Source organism: Ahaetulla prasina, chromosome 2 (genome assembly GCF_028640845.1).
Source record: "Ahaetulla prasina isolate Xishuangbanna chromosome 2, ASM2864084v1, whole genome shotgun sequence".
In the NCBI taxonomy this organism is placed as follows: domain Eukaryota; kingdom Metazoa; phylum Chordata; class Lepidosauria; order Squamata; family Colubridae; genus Ahaetulla; species Ahaetulla prasina.
In genome coordinates this window covers 90640748-90664113 of record NC_080540.1, presented here as the reverse complement: position 1 = coordinate 90664113, position 23366 = coordinate 90640748, and the positions used below count along the sequence as shown (strand labels likewise).

The 23366-nt window shown below is 38.5% G+C and overlaps 1 protein-coding gene across 4 annotated transcripts in view; it reads right to left on the bottom strand.

The window, feature by feature from the left end:
- FLT4 (fms related receptor tyrosine kinase 4) overlaps window positions 1-23366 on the bottom strand; it is a 143442-nt gene that overhangs the window by 65297 nt on the left and 54779 nt on the right. For all 4 annotated transcript variants that reach the window (XM_058168426.1, XM_058168427.1, XM_058168429.1 and 1 more), the window contains exons 4-10: window positions 14935-15047; window positions 13423-13585; window positions 12343-12482; window positions 10753-10924; window positions 7710-7827; window positions 6350-6504; window positions 4381-4543 (exon numbers count right to left, since the gene is read on the bottom strand). In XM_058168426.1, coding sequence (XP_058024409.1) covers window positions 4381-4543; window positions 6350-6504; window positions 7710-7827; window positions 10753-10924; window positions 12343-12482; window positions 13423-13585; window positions 14935-15047 — 1024 coding nt within the window. The remainder of the gene's footprint in view (window positions 1-4380; window positions 4544-6349; window positions 6505-7709; window positions 7828-10752; window positions 10925-12342; window positions 12483-13422; window positions 13586-14934; window positions 15048-23366) is intronic.

The window sequence follows — 23366 nt, the reverse complement described above, 5'->3', positions numbered from 1 at the left end:
AAACCCGGGATCCTGGGTACAAAAAGGCTGTCTGCGATAAGGAAGAGAAGGACGTCTGTCTGAATGTCTAGAGACGTAGGGAAGGATCTTACGTTTATCCTTTCCCTCAACTAAAATAGGGTCTAAGGCTTCGCCAAAGAGAGATCCACCCTTAAATGGGGCAGCCGCCAACCGCCATTTGGTCTTCATGTCGGCTTGCCATTGTCTGTGCCATAACAGCCTCCTGGAGGTGATGCTGGAGGCAAGGGCTCGGGATGCAAATTTTGCATAATTAAGGGTGGCATCCGCAGTGAATTCAGCAGCCGCTACCAATTTATTTATGTCCTGATGTAATCTGGAATCATCCTGAGGAATCCTCTCCTGCATTTGTCTGAGCCATATCAAAGAGGTTCTAGCAATGAATGAGGCTGCTGTGGCAGATCTGATAGCCCAGGCAGCCGCTTGATGGGTTTTATGGTGGAGAGTCCCACTCTGCGGCCCTCCGTGCGGAGACCTCCTGCTGCATCTGAAGGTATAATGTTGGAGGAAGAAGCCAAGGTGGCAATTGGGGTGTCTACGGTAGGAACCTTGAGGAGGTCCTCAAGATCTTGATCCGTCGTGTACATCTTTTTGTCTGAGCCACTAGGAGTAGGAATGGCACCAGGGTGACCCCATTGACGTTGGATGGTGTCCAAGAAGAGCTTGGGTGAAGGAATTACCCGTTGCTCTGAGACTGGTTCAGTAAAGAGGAATTTGTTGGGGTCTGACGGATCTGAAGCTCCCTCAGATTGGCGTAAGGCAACCCCCATGTTGGCCGTAACTTTTGCCTTGTGTAGTAATGTGTAGAAAAGCTCATGGCGAAAAAGGCCGGTGGGAGCAGGTTTGTCTGGGGCAGACTCTTCGTCTTCAGACAGATTATACTCTGCTATGTCTTCCTCCCCCAAAAAGGAGTCCTCACTATGGTGTGAAGGGGTTGGAGAGCGTGTGCGCAGCGCGCATAGTCTGGGTGGGTGGCTATCAGAATGGGGTCTTTGGTCAGAGCTGCCCGAAGGAGATGGAGCTGGGAAACCTCTCTGAGTGAAGGCATTGTCAATGCCTTGAGAAATGGTTTGCATGATAAGATGACGTATATCCTGAGAAATGGCAGGATTACTGTCCTCTCTGTGGGAGACTCCCGCTGCTGTGGGAATGAAGGTGGCAGATGGTGCCTGATGTGGAGGCTCAGGCATGGCTCTAGAAGAATCACCAAAAACTGTACAAATTGTTTCCTGGTTTTCTCCTGAACCATTAGGGATAGTGGGAGACCATCCAGGCTGATTTAATAGAGGAGAATCCTCAGTTAGAGGAGGTGAGGAAGAAACTCTGAGACTCTCTGGAGGGATAGAAGTTTCCCTGCCTTCCTCTGCTAATTTTTGTTTTGCTTTATCAAATTGCCTATCCAAGGCACGTTGTCTTCTTGAGGCATCTCTCTCTGCAGCAGCAGAGGTTTGGTGAGAAGTAGAAGACTTAGATTTGGTGGAAGAAGCCTTTGATTTGGATCTGCTCTTGTGAGGGGGAGGAGCCACGTTAGTAAGGTGTCCTTGGGAGGGCGAGGCAGAAGCCCGGGAAGGAGATCTGCTGCGATCCGCCATCTTGGAAATGAGGCCTAGTGGTTATCAGAGGCCTTGGAATATATGCCCAAATAGTATTGTGGCCCTGATCTGAGAATCCTGGAATAAGATCAAACAATAAGGGCCAGTTAGCACCAAGCTGACACCACAGCTGGAAAAGCATTCAAAGGCTGCCTGGGGGGTTGCGTGGGGGGGAGGGGTCCCCAAATGGCGTGAAGCAGGCACCACTGCTCCTAAAGCACCTGTTTACTGCAGTGTTGGCAGGGGGAGCTAGCCTCCGACACCACGGATCTTTTTCTCCACCCCTGCAAGCGTGAAGCCGACACCACGGCTTCTCCTGCGCTCCGCTGGCCTCCACTTACAGTTTGGCGAGGTCCAGCGATGTCCGTTCCTCAATCCGGCGATTCTATGAGGCTTGAGAGCCTCGGAATGGAAAAAAATGGCCACCGGCGTTTGGGCGGCTCAGCTGAGCGGTGCTGGGCTCCGCGCAAAGCGCGAGCCTCTTTCCCTGCCGCTCCGACTCCCAGCAGTCAAAGAAAAAAACAATTGGGCACTTTAAAAACCTTTTTGAGAATTTTTCCTAATTTATTGAAATCCTATGATAAAAGAGTCAAAAGCAATGGAGCTAAAGGAGGTAGTCTCTCTATGGCCGACTGAGTTAATAAACTGGAGCTAAACAGGAAAAGGAGGCGTGTTTAAACAAATTCAACTCAGTCTCAGGCCAATCAGATGAAGTTAACAACCCATTGCTTTGGACTTTCTTAGCAGCGTACAGGAGAATTATTTATTTTGTTTTTTTATAACTAATTCTGCTTTCTGCTTTAAACACACACACCTCTGTATCCAAAACCATTTTTGAGTTGAGATTTTACATTCCACTTTGACAAGCAGCAACTGAATTTTCACTTACAAAAGCAGTGAAGACTTTCCATATGTATTTCTAGATCTCTTTTTATTTATATATTTAGATATTATCCAGATATTATTAATATTGCAATTAATCATTGTGGTATCTAAAACTTGCATACGAATGGAATCTTCTATAAGAGCCCAGATGAATCAACCTAACTAATTATGATTCCAGCTTCCCACCATGGCCAACTAGAAGACCAAGAAGACCAACCACAGAACACAAGGAAATCAGTACTCTTTTGCTGTAATTTCCCAGCAACTGATATTAGTTTTGTTATGCAATAGATTAAATTACAGTTCTGTGTGGTCCATTTAAGAGTTCCTCAGGATTATTTGTAATATCTGTATTATTGTCCTTTGCCAATTTGACTGAGAAACAAATAGGCTTAATGAAGCAAGAACAAGAACATTTTTCTTAAAAATGTCTTAAAGTCTCTGGAGAAAAACTCTTGATTTACACAAATTCTCTTGATTTACTATGGCTTGAAAATCAAACATGAAACTTTTTTTTACTTACACTTTTTATTAAGCTTACTGGGGTTTTTTGTTATAACAAGGATACAGCTTATGTTTATCAGAAGAGTGTTTTTCTTTAAGTTAACAAATGGAAAACTTAATTTCAGGATCTGTCAATAATCAGTTTTGGAATTTAATAGTGTTAATAAATATGTACAAACTTACTATAAAGTCTCTGCTAGACTATTACCAGGTATCATCAAACCACAAGGAAGATTACTTCAATTCTAAATATCACCTTCCATTTACTCATATAAAAGGTTTCTCTCTTAATATTAATGGAATCTTTTAAGATACATGAATTACAAATGACATGAATAGATTGAGTTTCATGTATTATTTTGGTGAGTCACAAAGCTACTGAAATACACTTCTGAAAACTTTCCCATTAATCTTCCAAATCTGCTTTTAAATCGAACACTAAAACAGAATCATTACTTTCTGTTTAGTCATCTTCAGTCAGTTCATCTATAGATGAACATTTTTTTAAAAAATCCTACAGATCTGCCCTTTCTCCTTTTTTTCTGTTACTTTGTACAAACAATCCAAAGACTGTCTGTGTTTTCTCTAAACAGAAAATAACAGGGTCCTGCATTATTCTGGACAAGAAGAAAAGGTGTAAGGGACTACATGGGGTGCTCATTTAGTTGCCAGCTGGCAACTCTGTAAACCTGCCACACCAACTTGGCAAAAGACCCGTTTGGTTTAAGAGCCTGCTAGGAGGTGTTAGATATTGCACTTGATTGGAGGTGTTAAATGACCCAAAGCACCTTGTCCTCTCTGCATCCAAATCCACAGCCCTAGAAATAGGATGTTTAAGGATGGAAGAAAAACTTAAAGCCTCCCTCTGTTAGCAGCACACTTTCAGTTCCAATCAGAATTTTTTTAATCTAATATGGCTCTGAGACATTTGGAAAGCACAATTCTCATTTGTAAGAGTGGTCAAAGGATTTAATCTATATTCATCTACAGATTTTGATCCAAATTTCCATAAATACATCAGTCTATTATACATACACAAAAAGTCAAGTCTTTTCCATGTGAGTTCTAAACACAAAAAGAGACTTGACCTAGCTCTTGGCTAATATTATGCCTTTACTAAACCAAGGATAAATTATATAATATAAGAGTATTCCACTATCACTATCCAAACACCTTTCATACAATAAAGCCAAATTGCACAAACCCTCAATTGCATCTGAATGGCTTACTGTCTAGAAGGAGAAGCCATAGTGATGCAACTGAAGTGGCTTCAACATGGTTGACTAAGCATATGTCCACTAGCTTGAATAGACCTGTCAAAATTTTCCACCTTGTGCTATATTGAGAATTCAGTGTATATTTTAAAAAGAAAGACATTTACAGACTGTGCTGGGGAAACATTCGGCAAGGTGTCCATGGCCTCCACTGCCATTGTATCTTTTCTGGAGCTGGAATGCCGTAGACGGTGCAGGAAAGTACATGCCGGTTTTTACGAGAATAAATGTTTGGTGAAGAGGCTTCTTTCTCAAGGATTTGTGGAGGAACTGAAATCATAATTGTGATAAAATATCAGTCTTATTATTTGCCATTTTGGGTGACTGCTTACGCCCTTCTTTTCAATTCACATGTCAAAACCCCACCAGGCCAACTCTCCCTAATTTTGAATTGTTGCTACTGCTTTTAGTCATCCATATTATTCTCTTGGGAAGAATTAACTCCCAGAAACTTTTAAATATGCTCTCACACTGCCCAGTAAAAAGGTAAAGTACTCTGATAAATTCAAAATAAAACCATCAACAGAAATAAAAAGAATATAGATAAAAATAGTAAATAAAGAAAGAAGATAAACCTGTTTGCAGCTTTCATATAAAGTTTTATTCTGTTCACACAGAGAGGAAATGGCCTAGCACCAATCAACTCCTCCTACTCCAATCTTAGTATGTCATGCCTGTCCAATGTAATATGGCAAAAATAATACTGAATTATTACATTCAGAGATGAAGAAAGAGTAAAGCACATACAAGTAGTCCCGACTTATGACCACAATTGAGTCAAAAATTTCTGTTGCTAAGTGAGAAATTTGTTAAGTGAATTTTACAACCTTTCTTGTCACGTTTGTTAAGTGAATATTGCAGTTGTTGAGTGAGTAACCTGGTTGTTAAGTAAATCTGGCTTCCCCACTGACTTTGTTAGAAGGCCACAAAAGGTGATCACATGACCCTGGGCCACTACAACCGTCATGAGTCAGTTGCCAAGTATCTGAATTTTAATCATGTGTCCATGGGGGTGCTGCAACAGTTGTAACTGTCAAAAATGGTCATGTCACTTTTTTTCATTGTTGTAACTTTGAATGGTCATTAAATAAATGGTTGTAAGTCAAGGACTACCTGTACAAATTCAAAGAAATCCAGATCGTCCTCAACTTACAACCATTCATTTAGTGGCCATTCAAAGTTACAATGGCACTTAAAAAAATGTCTTACAATTTTCACAGAACCTCCCTGGTCATGTAATCAAAATTCAGGTGCTTGGCAACCGGGAAGCATGTACAATAGACCTATAATCATGTGATCACTATTTGTGATGTTCCCATCCAGCTTTCAACAAGCAAAGTCAATGGGGGAATTAGATTCATTTAATGACCATCCACTTAAGCCATGCTTGCTTAACAACTGCAATGATTTGCTAAAGAACCATGGCAAATAAAACTGTAAAATCAGTAAAAACACTTAAGAGCTGCCTTGTTTAACAATGGAAATTCTGGTCCCAATTGTGGTCACATGTGAAGGATTACCTACCTCTATGTTGATGTGCAGTCTAGACTATATATTATTTTGTTATTGCAAGCTAATTCTGTGGACTGTCAGCGTTCAGCAGTTCGAATGTCATCAGCTCAAGGTTGACTCAGCCTTCCATTCTTCTGAGGTTGGTAAAATGAGGACCCAGATTTTTGGGGCCAATAGGCTGACTCTGTAAACCGCTTTGAGAGAGTTGTTAAGCACAGTGAAGCGGCATATAAGTCTAAGTGCTAGTGCTATTGCGATAGTAGAACTGGAGGCTTTTATCTCTTCATTTTTAAACTGGGATGTCTGATGCCCATAATAGCCTTTCCTCCATCACAAATGACACTAACAGGATCTTCATCTGTCCAGCCAGAATTCTGATCCACCCCAGACCTTTGATCCTATTTGAAAACCACCCTCCGATGCCAAAAAAATGTGATTAACATCATGCCTAATTTGGTAGATTTGGGAAACTATTTTCATGGAATAAAACAAATTGGGAATATAGATTTAACTGCTATATGGCTGAAGACTTCTCTTCTTGTAAGTCATCTGATTCTTCCTCACCATTAACTACCAGTTGAAGGTTAATGCTCTTCTCTAGTCCAGCCAACCCGTTCTTCAGGACCAGTGTATAAGAGCCAGAGTTTTGCTCTGCTACATCCTTGATCTGGAGGGAATATTGAGATTGCCTGTTGGAAATTAACTTTCCATCCTTAAACCTGGGTGGGAGCAAAGAAAGAAAGTATGTATATAGCTTAAGCTTCTAAAAGATAGCCATGGTGCTTCAGCCAATGAAATGAAGAATTTCTGAAAAATAGCCTTTATATTCATTTTCCCCTTAAGAAAAGCTTTCTCTGAAATCTGCTGAGAAACACCATTCCAAAAAAAAAAAAAAAAAAAAAGATACACGCACTGATTCATCATTGGTTTATTGCTATTTGGAGGGAGTGAGGGCAGGGGAACTATTTATGGGGATTTCCCCAATTTGACACTCTCCAGGCTGGCTAAGAATTCTGGAAGTCATGACTGCATTTCAGATGCTTAGCAACAGACCCAGTGATAAAATTCAATTTTTTTTACTACGGGTTCTGTGAGCGTGGCTCGGTGGGCATGGCATGACTTGGTGGGGGTGGCTTGGTGGGCATGGCAGGAGAAGGATACTGCAAAATCTCCATTCCCACCCCACTCTGGGACCAGCCAGAGGTGGTATTTGCCAGTTCTCCTAACCACTCATAATTTCTGCTATCAGTTCTCCAAACTACTCAAAATTTTCACTACCGGTTCACCAGAACCTGTCAGAACCTGCTGGATTTCTCCCCTGTACAGACCCCTTTTTCAGCCACTTGCAACCTCATTGGCCATGTGATCGCAATTAGTAAACAATGTTAACTTTTGGTTTTTGGCAAAATGCCACATAATGAACAGTAAATTAGCTTAATAACAGCAGTTATTCACTTAATGATTGCCACAAATAAATAAATAAATATATATTTATATTTATATATATAGGTCTTTGGTTATTCGGGTTTTCTCCCGCGTAAAATTGGAAGTGTCTTGGCGACGTTTCGACGAAGTCTTATTCGTCATCTTCAGGCTTCAGCTTCGTGCTTCTGGGAGCACGAAGACACTTCCAATTTTACGCGGGAGAAAACCCGAATAACCAAAGACCTACATACAAACACCCGCGAAAACCTCAGAAAACATACATACATACATGCATACATATATATATATATATCATAAATTCATGTAAGCTGCCTTGAGTTGCCATGTGTGAACAGGCGGCAATATAAATTTTCTTCAATAAACAAACAAACAAAAAATAAAGTCAGGTAAGTTGAGGACTATCGGTAATGATTTTTCTCTTTTCTAACTCCCTCCCCTGTCCCTAAATCCAAAGAAGACGCTAAAAAGAATGTATTACCACTGGAATTCAGGCTGGGGATAGGCAACCACTTTTACTGGTAGCTTCACAATTTCGTCTCCCACTGTTGCTTCTATCACTGGGCCCTTTTTCCTTTCCACGTAGATAAATGGCTTCTCTGTAAAAAACAAGATGGATAAAGAAAAAGAAGAAGGGGAAAAAATACAGTGTCAGAGTTGTTAAACACAGTAGCTGATGCAAGAGCAGAGGTATCTAGAAAATAATATAATTTTATGGATGTAGACCCACACCCTACATCTTTGCTTTTTTTCCCAGACATAAAAATGATACACCAATTTACATTTTATGCCACAAAAACACAGTGCTACACTGGCTGATTTTTTAAAAAAATATACTAGGAATGCTAATGTGCTTATTTAAGAAGCTGTCCAGTTATTCAGATCAGGAGAAAATGACCTTCGAAGGATGCTCCCAGAGTATTGCCAAAAACTTTGTTACTGAATACCATATTCTTTGGACTATAAGACGCACCAGAGTATAAGACGCACCGAGATTTTGAAGAAGAAAACATTTTTCTTTTATTTTAAGCTGCCTTATATACTGGGGGAAAAAAGTGACATCAATTTGAGAATTAATAAACAAATATTATTTCATCATAGAAGTTAATTTAATGCTTTATACTTCTTTTGTCAGAATATTCCTGTTGAAGCAAAGAAGCATTTTTGAAGGGGCATTTGTGAATGATTAAATCTTACACATTACATTAGTGTGCACAATGCTGTTTGGGCCAAATATTATCTTGAGTTGTATATGGTATGCTAAGCAATATGCCAGCCATAGATACTAACAGGAAAAATGGGGTGGCCAAAAAAAGGCCATGTTACAGTTAATAAGTTAAATACATAAATAAATATACCATCTGCAGCTCTTGGACATCCAGATGTTTCCAAGACACATAAACTTTAACTTTCCTATTTTGGCTGCACTGTTATCCAATATGAGTACTGTATACAGTATATGAAACTGAAGCTAAACTAAAACAGCTTAGCTTCAGTTTCATATACTGCATACTGTACTCATATAGGTCAAGAACATGGATGAAAAACAGCAGGAAGCTAATATTGCCTTTTGACATTAAAAAGGGTACCTAATTATTCAAAAAATCATTGCACTCAGCTGTTCTCTATAAAATGACATGCACGTACCTACCCTAGGACCATGGAGGGGGCAACTGAACAACTTCTTGATACATTAGATTCCAAATAATACATCCTTTACTGTAGGGTGAGCCCGAAGGAGCCAAATGTGTCATCAGTCATGAGTCCCTTCACATCAGGGGTGAAATCTAAAAATTTTCCTACTGGTTTTGTGGGCGCGGCTTAATTGGTGGGCGTGGCTTGGTGGTCAGCTGACTGGGTGGGCGTGGCCAATAACAATTAATAATAAAAATAATAAATAAGGTATACAAAACAATAAGAGGTACCAAAAACCAACTTTCACACTTTACACACACATAATACAACACAACTTTTTTTTTATTTGAATTTATATCCCGCCCTTCTCCGAAGACTCAGGGCGGCTTACATTGTGTTAAGCAATAGTCTTCATCCATTTGTATATTATATACAAAGTCAACTTTTATTGCCCCCAACAATCGGGGTCCTCATTTTACCTACCTTATAAAGGATGGAAGGCTGAGTCAACCTTGGGCCTGGTGGGACTTGAACTTGCAGTAATTGCAAGCAGCTGTGTTAATAACAGACTGCTTAGTCTGTTGAGCCATCAGAGGCCCCTGACTCACACACAATGTAAAAGCAGCTGCACTTCACCCAAAATGGCCCCTGCAACAAGCAGGAACCTCACACTTTCACACTTTACACACACACAACACAACTGACTCACACACACACACACACAATGCCACATACAGCTTTGTGAGAGTTTTGTGTGTTTGTGTAGTTAGAGTGAAACACTACAGAAACATACCAAATCTCAGAAAGCTGCACAAATATTTTATTTTATTATTTTTATTTATTTTTTTAGATCAGGGGTCTCCAACCTTAGTAACTTAGTTTGTGGACTTCAACTCTCAGAGTTCCTCATTCAGCAAAGCAGGAAGTCAAAGCAAACAGTAATCAGTAGCTGAAGAAAACCATGCCGTTGCTAGCCCAAAAGGAGCAGCAATTATAGGTAAGGGAGGAGGCGGATTGGCTAGGCATGGGTGGGGGCTCTTGTAAGTGGGGGCTGTTAAAAAGTGAGTTTAAAAGCCTGTGAGGATCAGGAAATTCCTCTGGGATCATCAGAGGAGGCTTTTAAAACCTTTTTTTTTCTTTTTTTTCCTCTTCGGCTGAAGAGGGTTTTTAAAAAAAAACTTTTAAAGGGTTTTGATGATCTCTGATCAGCCCCGCAAACATCAGAGTTTTTTTTTTTTACTTTTAAAGGCATGTTTTTAGCTGAAGAAAAACTGCCTTTAAAAGTAAAAAAACCCCACAACTCTGCTGATGGTGCGGCTCAGCAGAGGCAGGGGGTGGGGCCAGGGATTTTTGCTACTGGTCCTCCGAACCAGCAGCTGCCATCGCTACCGGATCGGCCGAGCCGGCCCGAACCGGGAACATTTCACCCCTGCTTCACACCCACAAGAGACCTAAGTCCAGCCCACCTTGAATTCCTTTCTATTCTTAACTCCCACTAATTTCCCTTGACTATTAGTCAAGTTTTCTTGTAGAAAACTTAAGCTTACAATAAATATTTATACACATTTGAACTGCCTGGATGTCCTGATTTCCCTAGTGCTTGATATTTACTTGGCTACTAAAGACAAGAACAGCAATCCCATAGTGATGTTTCTTCTGGTAAGGTTATCTCATTAAATCTCACTTGGAGAACAACATATATGGCAATGTACCACCTCAATTCTTTCCCAAGGCCACATTTTTCATTTTTTTCTAGTCAAAGCATTAGATACTTGCTCAGAGGTTAACTGTCCTGCTGGGAATTATAGTCCTATCAGAGTTTTGATGTATGCTAACAAGAATCTAAAAGAACCTAAAAGGTTTTCTTAGCCTGAGTTAGTGGTTTTTACCATGCACGATGACATCTATGCTCTCCTTCAAGTTTTGCTCCCCACTGCTAGCCTTGCATGTGTATTTTCCCAGGTCCTGTTGGCTCACATTTTGGATGATCAAGATGCTGGAGAGTTCAGTATGGGTCTGCTGGGACCGCCTCTCAGGCAGTTCTATGGCTTTCTGGTTCATCTGCCAGAAGAGATAGAGGGGAAGAGAAAACAGAGTTGATATTACAAGAAATGAAATTCAGAGGCATAAAAACACAGCGTCTGTCCCAAAGGTGTCACTCTCATGATAATTAAACCTGTTGATACTATATTTGGAAACTCATATGAACACTACTATCTACAAAATATTTTTCCCAGGATGTCACGGAAAACAAGGTCCTTTATATGTCAAGATTTTATTTGGTGAGTTTTTGAAAAGTATTCTTTCGATCATGTGAAAAATTGCCCAACAATAAGGATATAAAATTCTAGCACCTATTCTGTAAACCAATAAAAGAGAGTATTTGTAGCTCACAGTTGAAATGAGAGGTCCTTGGTGCTCTCTGAGCTTGCTTTTTTTCTTGCAGTCTTAACTAGGTAACATCATCAGTGCAGCATCAGTGCTAGTTAGGGCAATGAAACATCTGCAAGAAAACAAGCAAGCTCAGAGAGCATCAAGGACCCCTGATTCTTATATAAAGGACCCTTATATAACAAAGAATTAAGAGGAAATAGGAGGAATATTGAAAAAGACAATGAGACACATTTGGAGGGAAGAGTCAAAGGTCAGCCAAGGTTCCTAAAGTAACTTGTCAGAGGGTGCTCTTGTCTTTTTTCCTATTCAGTCACCATCTTCAGTTGCTCTCAAAGAACACTGATACATGAACATCAACCCTTAAATCCTGGAGTCATTTCATGGCAAGTCCAACCATATTCTAGGTATTGGCTCTTGCTCAAAGTCATTATCCAAGCAGAAATCACCACGAATATAGTAACAATGTGGACAGCATGGCTTTAATGAGATGAGTTCTTGGCCTGGCCAATAAGACATTTAACTTGTCTTTAGTTGTGGCTGCACTTTACGACATGTATTAAATGCTACAGACTAGCAGGATTCAACTGAAAATTGAGAGTGCTGCTGGTTCATCACCTCAGTGGATCTGCAGGTGGTGATTATGATGAATAGCATATTTTACAATATTATCCAAGCCCTGACTTTTGTATCATGTTCTACATGGGGCTACTCTGAAAAAGAATTCGAGAGTAGAAATTGGATGCAAAACTAGATAATCTGTGGCCTATTAAGTCTTTGTTTCAGAGACATTTCCTTGACTATAAACAGAGAAACAGAATGAGCACATGTGGGCAAAAAAGCAGTGGGAGCAAGAGCAACTTTCGATTTCCTGCCAGCTTCCCCATTGACTTTCCCTATGGAAGCTGGCAGGTAACATTGAAAACTCTTCCTTCCTTCCTTCCTTCCTTCCTTCCTTCCTTCCTTCCTTCCGTCCTTCCTCCCTCCCTCCCTCCCTCCCTCCCCTCTATAGACCAATAAGAAAAATAAGATAGGACATATTAACTATAGAGGCTAAAAAGGAAAGAAAAACAAATGTTAATTCATACCTGTTTTGTGGGGTAATCCCATTGGAAATCAACTCCTGAATTAAATTCAGCCCATACTGTGCAGTTGATTACTAGTTTTTCTCCCACCAATAGCTCCATGGCCTTCCTTGGAAACAACTGAATATCATAAAGTTCGTTTCCTGATAGACAATGTAGTAAGAAAAAGACAACTATTTAAACAAATAGAGTTCAAATTTTCCTTGGGAAACAGAATTTTTGCTTTAAATGACTAAAATGGCACTATGTAAGGTAAAATTATACATTGCAGATTCACTGGCATTCTAGGCCCATTTACTTATATTTGATAAATTCTTTGCCATTGAACTGTATTCTCATGCAATTCTTGGAGTGAACATTTAAATTCTTGCCTAAAAACAATAATCTCTTTCTTATATAATAATCATCATCCTACAATTGTCCAAATGTTCTAGTGGCCAAAACCAGAGAACAAATGCATTTTGGATGAGGAATATGCCTTGTAAAATATGTTGCCATGAAAAACAGTGACAAGTACCATTGTATTAAAAATATGTATATAACTTTATTTGTTTTTCTTATTTTCCTTCAATTTTACTGCTATTTTATTTTTATCTAATTCTGCAATGATTTCTGTCAGCAACAGTTGTTTACTCCTTAATGTATCATACTTTTTTGTGTTTAATATATAAGCCTCCATATTAGTACAACTGTATTGTTGTTAGCAACATGCAAAAGTTAAAATATGTGCTTTGTGGAAAAGTGGCAGATGAATGATTGGGATATGGAGAAGTAATGGAGGTGGGGTGAAATTAAGAGTGTGTTAATTAAGAAGTTGTCAATATCTAAGGTTACGAGCATGTATTTCATCATCAAGCACCGTTACTCCAATCTTTATCAGATGGAAACAGATATATTTGGAGTTTTTCATGGTTATTCAGCATGAGAGAAGTATCTCTGTCCCAGAGGTTCTGGACTGGGTTTAGGATTGATGCCTGATGTTCCTTCTCTAAAATGATAACCTAGCTACAGGGTTATAACAACATGCCTTTATTAGTTGCAATTTTATATAATAGTTGCAGAACAAACAGTTCCAAAACTCACCTGCAATGTGGACAATGAAGAAACTAGATTTGAAGGATTTCTTATCAATGAGAGTTTCACACTGAACAAACCAAGAATCCTTGATCAGGAGAGTGGGGACCAGCATTCCTTGTTTGTTGTCCCAAAGAATGTTCTTTCCATCGGGATAGATGACAGAAGTTGTCTAGAAGTAACATTATTGGGAAGTTTGTTTAGAAATGGAGGGACAATTTCCACTTCTCCACCAAATGGCTTTTGCAGCCAGTTCCTGTTTTAGGGTTTGTCTTGTTGATGAAATAAAACATCATTTGAGTTTTGTTCATTCTTTGCTTTGCTATTATGTCCACAGGCGCCTCCCTTTCTGAATTCTATCTACGGTAACTCTAATGAATCATTTATCAAACAGTTATTATCTCAATGAACCGGAATGGTTTCTATTAGAGAACAAAGCATTTTTTTTAAAAAAAGAGGAAAAGTAAAATATTTAGTGTGATCTAAATATTATCAGCAGATAGCAGCAATTCCTGAGCAGGAGACTAAAAATGAAAACACTAAATGGCTTGTGAACTCATATCCTTGGCTTTGGGCAGGGTATCATTTAATATATTTGCCAATGAAAATAATTGGCTGAGAGCAAACCTGAGCTTGGTTTTAAGTTATAAGAAATAAGATCAAAAATGGTAAGAAATAGCTCCTATAACCTTCTAAAAAACACTGCAATTTCTAAAAAAATTGACCTTCTTGAATTGCTGTGTCAGGCACTGTAGCCTTAGAAAAAAACAATACCAGTGAAATATTTTTGTTGCCTCCACAAATTTCTTCTCTTACTAAAAATCTCTGTTGTGGTTTTAAGCTTCTCCAGGAAGATCATTAACATAGTAACGTAATCCACAGAAAATCCAAAGACAGCAATACAAAAGCAAACAAAGACCAAAAGAAAAAGAAAAAACACTGTATCTGGAGAGAAATTTTTCAAAGGTCATCGTTTTAGCAGAGTCTAGAACTTTGCAAATGTCATAGTTTTAGCAGGTTTATTCCCCCCACTATTTACCGTATATACTCGAATATAAGCCGATCCGAGTATAAGCCGAGGTCCCCAATTTTACCCCAAAAACTGGGGTAAACTGGGGACTCGAGTATAAGCCGAGGGTGGGAAATGAGGCACCTACCGGTTGGGGAAACCTCCTCCTCAGCTGAGAAGGCTGGCGGCTCCCCGCCCGCCCTCTCACTGCACCGCAGGGCTTCCCACCGTCCGGTAAAATGTGAAAAAGAAAAAAAAACTCGAGTATAAGCCGATATACTCGAGTATAAGCCGAGGCTTAAAAAACAAACTCAAGTATAAGCCGTATAGACCCGAGTATAAGCCGAGGGGACGTTTTTCAGCACAAAAAACGTGCTGAAAAACTCGGCTTATACTCGAGTATATACGGTATTTCCTGTAGTATCATCTCCCCCCTTTTTGTTCGTGCTGGAAGGCTTGCCAATAATGTAGGATCCCGAATCTTTCTGGGGGAAAAAAAGAACACTGCTTACCAACAACAAAGTGATGTTAAGATCTGGAACTGATACCAGGCATGGGACACAGATATTTTCCTTCTTGTAGATAAGAAGAGTCTCCGGTTTATTAATGAATGGCTGTTCAAAATCTAAGAAGAAAGGAAGTGGAGAAAATGTAGAGAGTGTAGGTAATTGCAGCCAAAAAACCCCAAAGAAAATGTGATGAATTTCTAGAATCTGTTTTGGTTTGTTAGTTAATTGCTGTAAGGAATGATAAAAAGCTTGGAAAAATAAAAATAAAGTAAAATAAACGTATAAGCACTTTCATAAAACGTGATCCAAACTGTGGAATATGAGTGTTTAGTTTTTATTCATATTTATGTTTGTGTATAGTCTTAAATTCTATGTTTGTAATTACTGTATAGAGTTTAGGCTAGTTAGGTTAGTCATATCTCTATTGTACTGTCTCACATTTCATAGCCAAAGCACATAAAAATCAAGTGAGATGGTAAGAGATTACTCTATAGGCAACCTTGCTTGGACCAAAACAAACTATTTTTATTCATATGGGGTTATGCTAATGCTTAGTGCTTGAATTAAAAACTCCAACCCCAATGTTTATGGTATACAAGTTATCAGATGGTTCTCGCAAACATGCCATCTCATGTGTCACCATCTCATTCTGGAAGTGGACTCAAGATTTACTTATACTTTGGATTACGTGTTTTGTTCTAATTTTGAATTAAATCGTATCTTGTCTACTGTTGCCTTGGTTAATGCTAATAAACCAAAATCATGCCCCTCCCCAAGGTGAGGCTGGCCCCAACCCTGTTAGCCTTCTGAAAGATCCTCAAAACATGGTTTTGCCAATGAGCCTGGGAATCCTATGTTTGAGTGAAGTCTTTAGATGGCTATACGACAGTTACCTAGATGCATTCCTGTATGCTTATTGATCATGCTGCATCTTTTGTAGTTTTTACCTTTTTATTAATTATTAATTGAAATTGTGTTTTTTAATTTTTTAATGTACTTTATTAGGTATTCTCCCCCCCTCCCCCCCAGTCACTATGTAAGATGGATGGCTATACAAATATAGATAAATAGATACATGGTAAAATCCCTAATGTGCCCGTCTAAAACATCAGGACAATAGAAAAAAAACAGGCTTTTCTGAATAAAAAACTTAACAATTCAGAGTTTTGCTAATATCTGTGTGATATACAAGGGCTGCAGAATAATAATTATCATTGCACAGAGATAAAAAAAGTACATTATATGCAGATATAGTAAAAGTATAAACAAACCCAGACACCTGACAACTGAAAAATATTTGCATTGATTTGCTCTCTATAAAGCACCACACACATGGGCAATACTAAATAAATAAGCAGTCCATTCACATTTGACTTTAAAGAGTCCCTTTTATAAAAAATAATGAAAAAATAATGAAGCATATATTGGAGATTTATTTTTTTTAGATTTATTTAAAATGGACATTCTTTCTGACAGCTTACAACCTGAGTTCGTATATTCCTTCTAGTTGATGGTTGGCTTGCAAGCAAAACCTCTATATTAAGTGATTCAAGCTTACTTAGAGTAATAGCATTTTTATTTAGTCATTGACCAGTCACATGCAGCATACAAAGATACAACTAAAATAACTCTGAAAATTAAAAATAACACTATAAAACACAAAATGGCAGAATTGCTAGAGGAAAAAAAGGAAAATAACATTCGTCTTACAATATTATATAAATTAATTAATTTGGGCATTTGAGATTTTTCCTCTAGTCCCTGGACCACAAATCAGGGTTTCATTTATCATTATTACCTTAAACCTGCAGAGAGGATATTATCAGCAAATTGAATGGCTTTAAAGGCAGATAAAATCCAAGTATGTGTTCTCATAGCTGTTAAAACAAAATTTGGCTATGGAATATTTGATGTTGGTCTGACAGCCTGATAGGAATGCAAACATGCCTCAGCTTCTTAGTCTGATTAATCTTTTCTAAGAGGCTCACGTAACCTATAGAAATTGCAACACATTAAGATATGGCCTATATCCCTTTCTGCCAGAGAACTATAGTAACAATCATTCAGAATAGAAGCTCTACCCATCTTCAGCAACAGCTCAAATGCATTCATCAAGCCTGGCTAGAAAGAGTTTTCAAAGAATAGGATGAGCATATTCAAGACAAAATTCAATTTTGGTCATAGTCATTGAATACTGGCCAAATGTGCCAAAATTGAACTCTAAATTCCAAACTGGAGGTCAGTATCTATGACTTTCCTCCAGTGATGATCATGGCTTTTAGAAGATCACAACATAACCTAATAGTAAAGAGCCTGAATTAAGGAATAAAATAAAGAAAAATAACTAAGTTGTGGTTTTATAAAACTAACGAAACAAAAATGTAATAGAACGGAATAAAACGATGGTCTGATTTTTTTTACAGTTGATGAATATATCCAGAGTAATAAAGATATAGATGTATGTATGAAAGGGCTAAAATCTATGTCAAAATGTCAATAAATTATCCTTGTTGCTGTTGTGGGTGCTTATGAAAATAGGACTTCACAAGCAGATGATAGTGCATGTTAAATTCCAGTGAATGCTGACAAGGAAGAACCAGAGATGATATTTGGGGAAAATTGTACAAAATTTTGAATGAATGCTATCTAGCAGGTATGGGGAGTGGGTAGGAATCAACTAAGTGACATCAATAGATGGGTGGGAATATGAGGAGGGAGTACTGGGCTGTTGGAGACAAAAGAATACATGAGAATGGTTGTTTGATGAACATCTGCTTAGAAAAAAGTTTAATTGGAATATGCAGTGGTTTAGGTATCACTGTCATGTGGAGTGTCCTTACTTTACTGCCGAATCAAGTTCTTTAAGCAGAAAGAAGGAAAGGAAGGAAGGAAGGAAGGAAAGAAAGAAAGAAAGAAAGAAAGAAAGAAAGAAAGAAAGAAAGAAAGAAGGAAGGAGGAAAACATCACTGTAGCTAGCGCATCATTCCCTCACTCTTCCTCCTCCTTTTCTTACTGTGATTGTCACTGAGACCTGGACACTGTAGGAAACTGAAAAAGGCCCACCTCTGAAAGACTGAGAGGGAGAAGATGATGATGCCAAGGACTAAGGAAGCATTGACTTCAGAATGGGTAGGTGAAATTCTGAGGAGTTAGGAGGCAGAGTAAGGCAAAGATGTCTACCAAAAGGAACCTTTCTAGCACACAGCTCTACAGAAAACAGTGCAAAACCATCTTTATAACATTTTCTCCAGAGCAGCTAGACTAGAAATTAATTGGTTTAGGTAGTAAAACCTTCATAAGCAACCGAGAATTTGGGGGAATTAGAGGAATAGAAAGCCAATCCCAGATCTGCAGAAAAGAAACTGTCCAAGGCCTCATTTATCCTAAACCAACCTTCAAATTGCTTTGAAGTATTCATTCTTACATTTCTTTTCCAGAAGCTCATTATATCCCCAAGCCCTCAGCTTACTCTCTGATTACACTGACAAAGAGCAAAATGGATTTATAGACTAAGAAAACCAATTTATTTCATCATCTTACAATTGTGCAAGGTCAATTTAAGGGAAAACACCCCCCCCACCCCGCCCTGGGCAAAGCAGTACATCAGCTTCTTTGTTGCTAAATGCTCCTGACTGGAGGTTTTGGATTTTATTCCATCTCTGCATTTTTATATAAATATTCCTCCAGGATGTATTTGAAGAGCAGCCACAGATGTTCATAGCAAAGACCAAGGGCAGATTAGATTAAGAGAGAACTAACATTTGTGAGGGGAAATTCCTGCCAAACTTCTAATGCCTCTGGCTATTGTTATTTTGAGTTTGTTATCGGAGAATGGTTTATTTTAACATACCAGCAACAGTTGCTCAGTGGGCAAACCACAAGAGCTCAGCATTAATTGGCCATATTAAATTTAGATTGGATTCTAAATACCCAAAGTCCGTGATCTACACTAATACCCAGATAACTCAAAAGCAGTAGCATTCTTTAAAAGTGAGCTCTTGTTTTCTAAACATCGCGTTACCTCTATCCAAAGGAAGATGTTAGTAAGTGAGGCATGTAAAAGGGATCCCGAGATGTGCTTAAGGTGGAGGGAAAGAGATTCCATCTTGTGCATGGGAAGAAGTGGTAGTTAACATTATTAACAATATTAACGCCCAGAATGCTTTAATGTGGTTCAAAATTTGTGGGCTACCTATGAGGATATAGCTGGCAATATCTGATGAGGGCTCCAAAATTAAAGTATCCTTGAGGGAAATGGGTGGTCTAGAAACATGAAATATAAGTCATCCTTGGTATTCTCTGAGCTTGGTTGTTTTCTAACAACATTTCATTACCCAAACTAGGTAACATTATCAATGCTAGTCAGTGATGTTACCTAGTTTGGATATTAAAACGTCTGCAAAAGAGCACCGAAGACTAAGCCCAGAGAGCAACCTTGAGCTACAAATATTCTCCTTTATTGGTAACATGAAATATAAACAACAAACAAATAATAAATATTTCAATGTACTTTGCTCCAATTGTGCTCTGTTACTATATCTTAAAAAATTTGCTTCCTGAAGTAATAAGACTGTTGCTCTGATGTGTCCCATACCATTGAAAGTATACTGCTAGTTGGCCTGAGCAGCATGAGAATCAATCATATACGTATATGTGTGACTCCAAATAGTTTTTATCACATAATATTTGACCTTGACATAGTTCCAGTGTGGCAATTCTGCTTCCCGTCTAGACTTATAGAATGGCATTGTTGTACAATAACAAACACATATATGTGAACGATCAGTCATGTGACCACATGTTCGCTAGGTCCACATGAATGTGACATGAATGTATTTGTTTCATCACTTAGATGTTCCAAATTGCACCAAGATGTTTTCTCCTCTAGAAACAAAAGAAAACTGGCATATGGAAGGGAAAGCAAATTACAGAAGGAGGATTTCAAAGACAGAAGTGACAGGAAGGAAAATCTTCCCTTTTTTTCTATTATGAAATAACCTTTAATTCTTACAAAACAAAACTAGCATCTGAGCTCTATTACTAATTGGTCAGTAACTAATTTTTTACTGTAATTGGTAATGAACTCGACTTCATAGGTTACAAGAAACTCGGAGAGATAAATGCATAAGACATCACATTTGCCTCTCCCTAATTATGGACTCTTGTTATGGACACACAGAGCCTTCAGATGCATGCAGAGTTTGTACAGGATACTGTAACTACATTATACATGAAATATATATCTGGTTGTTGATGCTTATCAATGCTACTAGTCTGGATCCGAGACTGGAGAACCATACTGAATTATGTAACACACCATCTCAACTGTCTGCAAGAAGTACTCAGCAAAGGATATGGAAAGAAAATCAGTGAAATGAAAAACCTTTGGCAGACATTCTATTAGGATTAAATAACCATGTTTGTACTTTTCATCTTTAAATTGTCACTTCTTATCATTGTATATATTCATCTTACTGGTTTATTTTTCTGATACTTTCCAAAATAGGCTGATTATTTGTGCAGTAACTCTTAGACAAGGATCTGGAGCAAACACAGCCCTTTTAGTTAGTTTCCAAAGTTGAAGTGAATAGGCATTTTGGTATTTTTAGCACTGTATTATATTTTTCATTCCATCTGAATACAAACAGTATTCAGTTTGCATTATTTAACCATGTTTGATCAAACTAATATATAATAGATATGAAAATAATTATTTCTTCATATCAAATAAACTATGTGTTTTAGAGAATAATTATTTAAAAGTTGAGATAATAAATACAGATATGTTTTTCTGCTAATCCTATTATTATGTACTATATTAGCAAGAAAGTTATTACATACTGAGTCACATATTTCAGATCAAGAGGTCTTGATCTGAAAGAGCTGTAGTGCACAATCTTTCTTAATTTTAAACTTAAATACTATTTGAATGATACCTAGTTCACTGGGTATGTTATCTTCTTTAAACATGGATAAAATTACAACATTCTGGAAATCTTGAGAAAATTTATCATAAGTTATTATTATTCAAAGCAATGTGTCAGGGGGAGAATGAGAGAATCTTTTCTTAACGTATCTTGCAATGCATGTTTTCATCTCTTTCTGTTTCCATTTTTATCAAAACAACTTATTACTCTATATCCAAAACAATTTGTTTAAATTAGCACCTGGTAAGCTGGGCCACTACTGTATTTCTAGGACCGAAAGTTCCTGAATTCCAGGACAACAGAAACATGCACCCCAGGCACCAATGTAATTCAATCCTCCAGACGACAGACTTCAGCTACAACAGTACCACACAAGAGGATGGATATTGATTTGTTTTTAAAGCCTTTCCCTCCTTCTGTATTCGGCCAAATTTAACTAGTTGTATACAGATGACAGAGGGATATGGCACATAAATATTTAGGAGTGCAGTTCTACAAAAGTGCTATAAGGAAAGGAAAATTGTGTCCTCTTGCAACCTAGGATTGTGAGCAACCGTTCACCTTCCTTCAAATACTGCTTACAGATATTTCAAAAATTTCAGAACAATCAACAGCTTTTTTGTCTTTTTGCAATCAACTCCCATGGTTTTTTTAATTGAAAGTAAGTTAGACAGAAAGTAGCTTATAAGCACAAATTGCAGGTTCTGATAACTGGCTATATCAGGGCCACTAATTGATTATCTGTTGTTGTTTTTTTAAGCCACCCAGCAAATGAAGTTCTCTGTAGACTGCACAATCAAATTGAGACATGACAAAGTGGTGACCTTCTGATTAAGTGGTCTTTGGTCAGAGAAATGTTGTATTGAATTGGGGGGGGGGTACCAATGGTGGGATTCAAAAACTTTTACTACCGGATCTGTGGGTGTGGCTTGGTGGGCGTGGCATGGCTTGATGGGTGTGGCAGGGGACATATACTGTAAAATCTCCATTCCCTCCCCACTCCAAGAGAAGGTTACTGCAAAATCCCCATTTCCTCCTGATCAGCTGGGATTGGGAGGCAGAGAATAGATGGGGGTGGGGCCAGTCAGAGGTGGTATTTACCGGTTCTCCGAACTAATCAAAACTTCTGCTACCGGTTCTCCAGAACTGGTCAGAACCCACTGAAACCCACCTCTGGGGTGGGTACACCCTCAATTTCCCTTGGTCAGCAGAGGCAGATGTGTTCTTCTACAAGCTTTGACTGATCACCCAAGTGAGGCCATTTGAAGATAAAAATTAGTTAAGTACTACAATTCCTTTTCTGGTAACTTCCTCCTGGAGGAATCTAAGTGTGGCATAGTGGGTATAATGCGGGTATAGTAGCAGAGAAATTGAGTTTTAAGTTCTCATTCAACCATAGAAACTCAGTGGGTGATTTGGGGTCAATCAGCTGAGCCTATTTTACAAGAATTATTTTCCATGTGGAAAAAAACTGGAAGATGGAATAAAATATATGCCATCTTAGAGCCTATAGAAAAAAGTGGGATCTAAATCCACGAAATAAAGCTTAATAAAGCTTTCATTAAGCCTTATTAAAGCTTTCATTAAGTTTTCCTTGAAGATAAACTAAAAACTCTTATTAGCGAAAACCTTAATTGCCAAAAGTTTAACACTGGGCTTGATGGTTCATATATTTCTAATATTAAAATAGTGCACAGGTTGCCAGTTTGTTTTCGGGCCTTGTCAGTATGTTTCCTATCTCATATGTATACAACAGGGTATCTCTTACAGCTACACCCAAAGTGCTTTCCTTATCATAAGTGCCTTTCTTATCAGACTTACGCTACATAATTACAAATTATTCCTGAGCTGTGGAATGCCCTTCCTAAAGAGATATGCCTGGCTTCTAATTTACTTTCTGAGATATTCCAGATATATATTTTTCACCAGGGCATGTGTATGTATATAAAAAAAAACTTAGTAGATCTTCATAACTGAAGTTTAATGGAAAAGTTATTATCTTTTGTCATCACTATTAGATGTTAGCTTTATTGTATTACCTTACCTTTTCCAATCATTTAGTATATATCCAGTGATGGTGAGCCTTTTTGTCACTCACACGGAAACGTCACACGCACGCTCATTGCGGCCACGCTCCGGAAAAGCCAAACTTCTGGGTTCTAGCGCGTATGCGCGCCCGACGATCAACTGGATGGTGTATATGCGCAGACCGGTTTTTGGCACTGCCACGTGCATAAAGGGATCATGCTCCAGAAAAGCCAAACTTCTGGGTTCTGGTGCACATGCGCATTTGACAATCAGCTGGCCGGCATGCATGTGCACACTGGTTTTCATGAAGGACGGCTGATTGTCACACATGCATGCATGCCCAAAAACTGGAATACAAACAGGCAAGGCCATGTGTGCCGTGCGACATGGCTTTATGTGCCACTTTGGGCACGTGTGCCATAGGTTCGCCATCATGGCATTCTACGTTGCCCATGAACCTGTTTGAATAAAGTTGCTACT